At 35.9% G+C, this 8,208-nt stretch overlaps 2 protein-coding genes across 6 annotated transcripts in view; both read left to right on the top strand.

The window, feature by feature from the left end:
* LOC107269214 (ribose-phosphate pyrophosphokinase 1) overlaps positions 1 to 3,997 on the top strand; it is a 10,003-nt gene extending 6,006 nt beyond the window's left edge. For all 5 annotated transcript variants that reach the window (XM_015742813.2, XM_025086447.1, XM_025086444.1 and 2 more), the window contains 3 exons: positions 1,931 to 2,154; positions 2,232 to 2,565; positions 2,642 to 3,997. In XM_015742813.2, the coding sequence (XP_015598299.1) occupies positions 1,931 to 2,154; positions 2,232 to 2,565; positions 2,642 to 2,734 (651 nt within the window). In that variant the 3' untranslated portion in view covers positions 2,735 to 3,997. The remainder of the gene's footprint in view (positions 1 to 1,930; positions 2,155 to 2,231; positions 2,566 to 2,641) is intronic.
* A 604-nt stretch (positions 3,998 to 4,601) lies between these two features.
* On the top strand, positions 4,602 to 6,881 carry LOC107269213 (juvenile hormone epoxide hydrolase 2). Its single transcript, XM_015742811.2, has 8 exons — positions 4,602 to 4,904; positions 5,028 to 5,139; positions 5,211 to 5,403; positions 5,483 to 5,721; positions 5,795 to 5,910; positions 5,974 to 6,173; positions 6,242 to 6,476; positions 6,558 to 6,881. The coding sequence occupies exons 1-8, from the start codon at positions 4,846 to 4,848 to the stop codon at positions 6,787 to 6,789; spliced, it is 1,386 nt and encodes a 461-aa protein (XP_015598297.1). The 5' UTR covers positions 4,602 to 4,845; the 3' UTR covers positions 6,790 to 6,881.
* The last annotated feature ends 1,327 nt before the right edge of the window (positions 6,882 to 8,208 follow it).

Genomic DNA, 8,208 nt, shown 5'->3' with positions numbered 1-8,208 from the left:
GATTGTGTGTGTGTGTGTGTGTGGGAGATTTATCGTTAGGTATCATTAAGTAACATAAATGGTCCAGCCAGTTATCTAAATTCGTATGGCTCATTCCAATCGATGTACAGAGACAGTTATTCTTAATGCATTTATAAATTTATGTTTTGTAGTTATACAAAAGTATAATGACTCTTTTTCTCTACTTGCAAATTACAGTACTGAGAATATATTTCAAAAGTTAAATATAACAGCCCGCGTCGCGATATCGGGGAATGTGGGTCAAATATTGTAAAAAGAATTATTACATGAAATTGGAAATATTTCCTTGACGTCATCTATAGTTTACCAATTATCTTAGGGTTATCGAAAGTGAGATAACCCAAGCAGTTGTACTGCTCTTGCAAAATAGACGTTGATATTCAACGATCGCGGGGGGCATATTACATAGGTCTCGGTTTTTGCAATGATAATCAGTTTATGTTGTTTTCTTGTAATTAATGTCGCAACATATTCCTTAAGTATCAAGAAACTTGATAGGTAATCTTGTACCAGGTATATCAATGTATATGGATAATTTAATCAAATTTTATCGTCAAAGCTTCTTCTTGTATTTTTAGGAATGTGCTTGTGTTTTATTTAACGTTTTTTGTATCATAAAATTTTTACAAGAAATGTACGTTGGGATAATGTAGGAAACATTCGGTACTGTGCAGTGTTCAAAGTTTCTGAATAGTTGGGTATTTTCAGGACTTTGTGCCCGACCTGTCGACAGTGAGTATAGAGCAGCGAGATTGTAGAGTGGAGAGTTTGTTAATGATAACTTGATGACCGTTCGACTTGTAATTAAATTCTTTTAATTCCATTCGGTCATTATTTCCGTAGGACTAACAAGAACCTTTGATTGTCGCTATTTATACAAATGACAGCGGTACCCTTGTGAATGAATGGATTATTCGGTGCAAACATATTCACATATGAACGAGAGGGCAAAATATTAATATGATAGCAACCGCGTGTACGTTATGAGTTATGAGTAATCGATGTTACATGGGGTATATATATATATATATATATATACACTCGTTCGTTGACCATTGGGTACTAATATGCTATGTGGCTTGAAATCTTGTTAATATTTAATATGTAATAATTATTGTATAAGTACCAGGTCACTTATTGACAGTGGTGTTTAGTAAAATATGAATGTTTCTTGTGCCGTCTTTGTAACACTATTATTATAAGTTTATTGTTATTGTCAGCAAATTTTGAATGATCAAAGTATTAACATGAAACAGCTTTTTGTGAAATAATAGCTATTACTAGAGAGTAGTTTGCTAATATTTCAATACTTATTGTTAGTATGCCTCGCACAATGCATTTCTGTTACTTGTTGTATAAGATTGTGATATAATTTTGAATACGTAAGATATTATTTTCACGTATTAATCATTTGGATAATATTCATGGTAATCTTCATCTTTCTTCGCTTAGAAGAAAGATTAGACATGAAAGTGCATTGTGCCTGGTTTGCATTTAATAACTCTAGAGATTTTGCTTCACTCACAGTTCCTCTTGAGTCTAACTGGGGTGCATTTGCAACACATTATTTCCCTTGGTCTCTCAACTCTTTATTTCTATCTTTGTCTAAACATTGACAGTCCATCGATGCTCTCTTAGCATATATCATATTTGTTATATTCATATTTTGTCCCCTCTGTACAAATTCAGTCAATGATCACTACAGTTTACTATGAGACACAATGTGCTCTAGACTAACATATTCTTTGTTAAACGTTTGTATCCCTTCCATTAAGTACTTAAGGTGGGAATATTAAAGAGAGAATAAAAAATTAATAGCAATATTTTGAAATTACAGATTCCCAGTTGCAAATGGACTTTGAGAGACTCACTCATTTTTTTAAAACTTACCCATTATTGTATTTTACAGAGTCGTGCACCCATCTCTGCTAAACTGGTGGCTAATATGCTGTCGGTGGCTGGTGCTGATCACATTATAACCATGGACTTGCATGCTAGTCAGATTCAAGGATTCTTTGACATTCCTGTGGACAACCTCTTTGCTGAACCTGCAGTTTTGAAGTGGATTAAAGAAAATATTGTAGAATGGAGGAATAGTATCATCGTATCACCTGACGCTGGTGGTGCCAAAAGGTATGCTTTGGCTGGCTGATGATATTAGTGTAGATTAAATTCAGCAACTGGTTAATAATATTTTATTCCCTATACAGAGTAACGTCCATCGCTGACCGACTAAACGTTGAGTTTGCTCTTATTCACAAAGAAAGGAAAAAGGCTAATGAAGTAGCCAGTATGGTGCTGGTTGGTGATGTTAAAGACAGAGTAGCCATTCTGGTAGACGACATGGCAGACACTTGCGGCACAATTTGTCACGCGGCGGAGAAATTGTTGGAGGCTGGTGCTACCAAAGTCTACGCCATTCTTACACATGGTATTTTCAGTGGACCAGCCATTAGCAGGATTAATAACGCCTGCTTCGAGGCCGTTGTAGTAACTAATACCATACCACAGGATGGTCACATGAAAGACTGCCCCAAAATTCAGGTAATTATCAATCAAATGTAAAATGGGTTTTGTCACATGCAATAATAAATATTTTCCGTTTTCTGTTTTGTTACAGTGCATTGACGTTTCGATGATGTTCGCCGAAGCTGTGAGAAGAACCCACAATGGCGAATCTGTTTCATACTTGTTTTCCAACGTACCCTACTAAAAGCGTTTTTGACACAACCCTAACCAGGCTATGTAAGAGAAATGTAATCGTACGTTAATTGTTTATTGTTAATATCATTTAAGTTGAAAAGAGGACTTGCCTAAATGAGATATATACTCTCAAGTAACAGGGGTAAATTCCATCCTTTAACCATAAATTCGGAATCTCTAAATACGTTTTTCTACACAAATAATTATTTTTCTCGTGGTCATTTCCGTTTCCGAGCGATTCGAGAAGTGTTATTATTAAGGTTAATGTTATGTTTTTTTTTTCCCACATCAATTGCGCCACTGATATTAGACGAGTACTCTAGAAGAGTTTATTCGGATAAATTAGTGATTTTTCTTGATACCAATTGTTAGCATTCTTAAAATTTGTATTTACTATCGCACGCGTAGAAACATGTTATAAATTTTTGCGTTTGTCAATGCAAGGGAGATACAATATCTCAATAATAATTCGTACGCATTAGCTTAGATCTAAACGATTATATGTTACTTCCTTCGATATTTAAAACGTTTACCAATTAAATTTTTACAAAAACAAAGAACACGAATCTTTCCGAAATTATTGAAGCTAATGCGTGTAAATAATTCACTGCTTGAACAGTGCCATTAGATGTCGTCTCATCATTAAGCATCATGGGTATTAAAAAGAAAGAATAAATAAATTTCTACTTAATGTCCCAATAGGACTATTGGGAGCCAATGTGTTTTATATAGTTTTCTAACTTTTTTTTTATTAAATAAAAAATGTCTCTCACGCTGTTAGCGACACTTTTCGACCATTAAAAAATATACACGTACCGATATCTGAAGCCATTTTCAGCGGGATAGTTTTTCATTTGCTTCCGGAAGTGCTGTGCCATTTACCAACATATCTTTTCAATTTTCTACAAACGAACTGGATAATTATTTATTGTTGATAGTTAAAAAAATAATATAAAGACGTCCATTACAATGATGATATGTAACAACAAAGGAAGGATATTGCGACTACATACATTTCTACAATATTTCGAGCGATACATGAAATATGCGATATACGTAGCGAAATAAGTTTATCGAAGTGAGATACCTGTTATCTTTGAGTGAAAAGATGAAAGGTCGATTATCAAATTTTTGCGTGCTCTCAGTACGCGTGAAATGTGTAGCCACATGATCTCCATTCACAATAAATCAGTTGATCATTGTGATTGCGTTACAGCAATTAGTACACGAATTTAGACTGTATCCGTTTAATAAAATAGTTTTAGTTTTACTATTGCTTGTAACCGAGTGGCATTTTTCGCATCCCGTTTCACAGATTGACAAGAAAAGTAACATGCTCACGGTAAGTGCAAGCTTAAAAAATAATTAACTAAAAAAGTATGAACTTGTCGCCGTTACGCTATACGTCTATGAAGGGAGAATAATCGCTTGATAAACGATCAGTAATACATCGTCTTATGCACATGGTATCAACATAACACTAATTTACATTCAGAGATTGATAATTGCATAGTCATTTTTCTGTTCACAAATATAGAAACGTTTGTTTCTAGATGTGTTACGTCACAGATATATTAGAAAAATATATAGCGTTAACAGCTATGATTCGGTTATCCGTCACGTGATTTCTGAATGAATAAAATTATAAATGAGCAAAGTCACGTGTTGATGGATCAGTAGAATCTTAAATCTTTATACGGTTTACATCAGGGGTGACCAACCTTTTGCATACCATACGCCAATTTAAAAAAATTGGATGAACTGATGAGCGGAACTGAGTGCACTCAGGTGTTGAAAATATGAAGATGGATGCAGTTATGGCGTCTACTTCAAAAGAATAGGCGCACGGATGCAATACGCCACTTGAAATCATCCAATGTGCCATGAAGCCAGAACAGCCTAGAAGAGGTCAGGTTTAATCGAGCTTCTTTGACATGGGCACCGAAAAACACGTAGACGGCCTTGGCTACTGAACGGCACAATCTGTTATTAACTCGCTCAGGGGTTCTCAATGATTATGAAAGATTAGATATTATTGAGCGAACCTCGGTGTAAGAGTAAAGTCGAGAGCACGCTGAACGTTGTACAGTTGCTTCGATAACGTCAACTAGTTAGGATACAATGTTGAAACTAGCGGCGTTGATTCTTCTCGTTACCATTGGAATATCGTTCTATTTGAAGTAAATATTCTGAACTACGCCTTTATATCTTGAATTATTTGCATGATGTTGATATTGAAGTTTTAGGTTATTCACTGCGAATAATCGAATTTGATATTATCACGTAATTAAATTTTTTTGCAGAAATCAACCGGCTCCAACGGTGCCGAAATTGCCTGAGCAAAACTGGGGTCCTAAAACTGCCGTGAAAGATAATGAAGGCATCAGGCCATTCAAAATAAATGTTTCGAAAAGTGTAAGATTGATCCTCATCTGTTTATCCGAGGTTAACTTTACACTATTGATAATGTAAATGATTGTTCTTAGGTCATTGATGAACTAAACCAACGGTTAGACAGAACCAGGGAGCTGCAACCACCACTAGAGGGTGCTGGGTGGACCTATGGCATATCTACCACCTTTTTAAATAGTGTACTCAAACACTGGAGAACCAAATATGACTGGTCCAAGCGGCAGGAACTGCTGAACAAGTATCCCCAATTCAAGACTAAAATTCAAGGTATGCTATTTGTTTGGTTACTGTAACGGAAGCGTTTCTATGCCTCCTCTGTAATATGTAAACTGTTTATGGCCATTAGGATTGGATATTCACTTTTACCATGTGAAGCCAACTCTTCCCAAAGACAGAAATGTCAGAGTTCTTCCATTGCTGCTGGTTCATGGTTGGCCAGGTTCCGTCGTCGAGTTCCAAAAGATATTTCCCCTGCTAACGACCCCTCGTCCTGATCAGGATTACGTTTTCGAAGTTATCGCACCTTCTCTCCCAGGATATGGGTTTTCCGATGCTGCCGTTCGTCCTGGTTTGGGTCCCGCACAGGTACTCACTATAGATTTTTGAAGCATTGAAAAAGATGTGAAACACATTTACGAAGTAATAATTTTTTGTCTAGATGGCTGTAATTTTTAAAAATCTCATGTTGAGATTAGGATACGATAAATTTTACACCCAGGGTGGCGATTGGGGCAGTGTCATAACTGCAACCTTATCTCAACAATTTCCAAACAAGTGAGTTTAATTTAAGCTGTATAAAATATTTCATTATCTAAACGTGGTTATATAACTCTTTAGGGTTTCCGGAGCACATTTTAACATGTGTTTTTCTAACACTGCTTCCGCTACGATTTGGAGCATTATTGGTGCTTATTTACCATCCTTGGTAGCAACCAAAGAGGAAATACCAAGAATATATCCGTTGAGCCATCACTGGCTTCGTCTAGTTGAAGAAACGGGATACATGCATATCCAAGCTACAAAACCTGACACTGTTGGTATGTCAATAGCGTGTAATTAGATAATGAAATTAATAAACAAAGCTAATTAATGCGATTTAACGTAGGTACTGCCGTAACGGATTCACCCGCTGGCTTGGCTGCTTACATCTTGGAAAAGTTTAGTACTTGGACCAATCCGGAATACAGATTCCGTGACGATGGTGGTCTTTTCGAAAAATTCACTATTGATGAACTTTTGGACAATCTAATGGTATACTGGGTAACTAATTCCATCACAACCAGTTTTCGACTTTATGCAGAAACCTTTAACAAGAGCTACAAAGCCCTTGGATTTGATGAGTAAGATATTTGCATACAATAAAATTTGAAAAATTTTGTTGTACCGTAGGATATTACAGTAATTAAAATTATTAATTACAGATTACCCGTCCCGGTTTCTACAGGATGTGCAATATTTCCTCACGAACTTGCATTTCAACCAGAATCGATCATTCGTTCTAAATACCCTAATACAATTCAGTACAGCGTTCTTCCTCGAGGCGGTCACTTCGCCGCTTTTGAGGAACCTCAACTCCTCGCAGACGACGTCTGGAGTTTCGTAAATCTTCGTGAGAAACAGTTAAAGGTTGAGAAAACAAAAGAGTCACAATAAGTTTGTAAGCGTATTCTATTGTTCAAAAGAGTGCAAGGAGAATGTAAGGAGCAACTTTAATAATATATTTTTCATATTAATATCACTCGTCATTATTCTGGTGAGTCTGATTTTATTTCCATTTCAATATTATCGCTTCAATATTATTGCTTCATCATGACTTTGCAAATTCATCTAAAAAAAACAGTGACAAATAAGATTTCTCATTCCTATAAATATACTTGAAATTTTACGAATCATTATGACTATCTGAAATATAATAATCACTAAATTAATATTAACAAAAGAAAATAAATCCTTCGACTTATGTATATCAGATCGAGGGGAGCAATGTTATACATGTAAATAAGTCAATATCAGCGTAATCAATTCTTATAATCAATCATTGCCACTAGGCATAATGTCATTGTCCAATGACAATACGTAATGCACTGCTATGCGAATTCTACAGAACGTTTTAAATATACAATGAAGTTATATAAAAGATACGCGATATTATTCTTATATAGAAACAGAGATTATAATTATATTTCTCTTTAATGTTGCGTAACTAAGCGCGACTGAAATAGATAATGGTACTTATCTGAACGTGCAACATAAGTATATTCGAAACCATTGTCCAAGGTGAGCAGCAAGAAATATATACGTGGCATCCATTTCTAGACACTATACGTCTATATGTAAGTAAGCTTCCATATACAACTATATCACGCATGGGAATAAACTGTTGCTATAGGCACGGCAGAACAAACTATAGTAAATTGACCGGCAAGTCTAGAGACACGGATGTATAAAGTCTGCCAATATCCAGGCGCCGATGGATGAACTGAAAATGGATTTGTAATACAAAATCTATTCACACTTATTCGAAAATTAAGAATCATTAAAAATAAGTGTATCGTGACTCTGTCAATTATTATCACTTGCCACAACTCTGTCCTAAATTACAGTGCCAGTAGAAGGAGCGAGAGTATACTTTTTTTCAAAGACTAACATTTCTAAAGGTCGTTTCCGGTATTATGTTACGTTAGCTAACGATCCTGACCCAGCCTAAGGCTAATCCGAGTTTCACTCGCCAAAGCCTATATAGGACACAAAGTTATGGCTGACATTTGTTCGGGCCTACCACACTCCATCAGATGTTACCCCTAATTCCGCATTATGCTCCCGTTGAATTTCTCTGGGGGAGAACGGGGAGAAAGAGGGAATGGAGGAACAGTCAGGATATACAAAGGATACCATGTAACAGTTGAATGAGTTTGCCATTGACAGTTTCACTATGAAACGACGTTCCTACCCCTGGGGGAACGAAGTAGAATATTTTTACAGCTATTCAAACACTCCCACGTAGTATGTGACGTGAGTATGAAAGGTTTTACTTGATATAGAATGTAATAAGAACCGTGAGAAATGTCAAGT

The sequence above is a fragment of the Cephus cinctus genome, unplaced genomic scaffold (genome assembly GCF_000341935.2).
Source record: "Cephus cinctus unplaced genomic scaffold, Ccin1 Ccin1_scaffold0617, whole genome shotgun sequence".
Taxonomy (NCBI): Eukaryota; Metazoa; Arthropoda; class Insecta; order Hymenoptera; family Cephidae; genus Cephus; species Cephus cinctus.
Note: the sequence above shows the minus strand (reverse complement) of the source record. Positions and strands in the feature narration are given on the sequence as shown.

Coding starts and splice junctions, on each gene's coding strand:
- LOC107269213 (XM_015742811.2), top strand. CDS start 4,846: ATGTTGAAACTAGCGGCGTTGATTCTTCTCGTTACCATTGGAATATCG. Junction 5,722..5,794: donor CTGGTTTGGGTCCCGCACAG/GTACTCACTATA, acceptor TTTTTTGTCTAG/ATGGCTGTAATTTTTAAAAA. Junction 5,911..5,973: donor TCTCAACAATTTCCAAACAA/GTGAGTTTAATT, acceptor ATAACTCTTTAG/GGTTTCCGGAGCACATTTTA.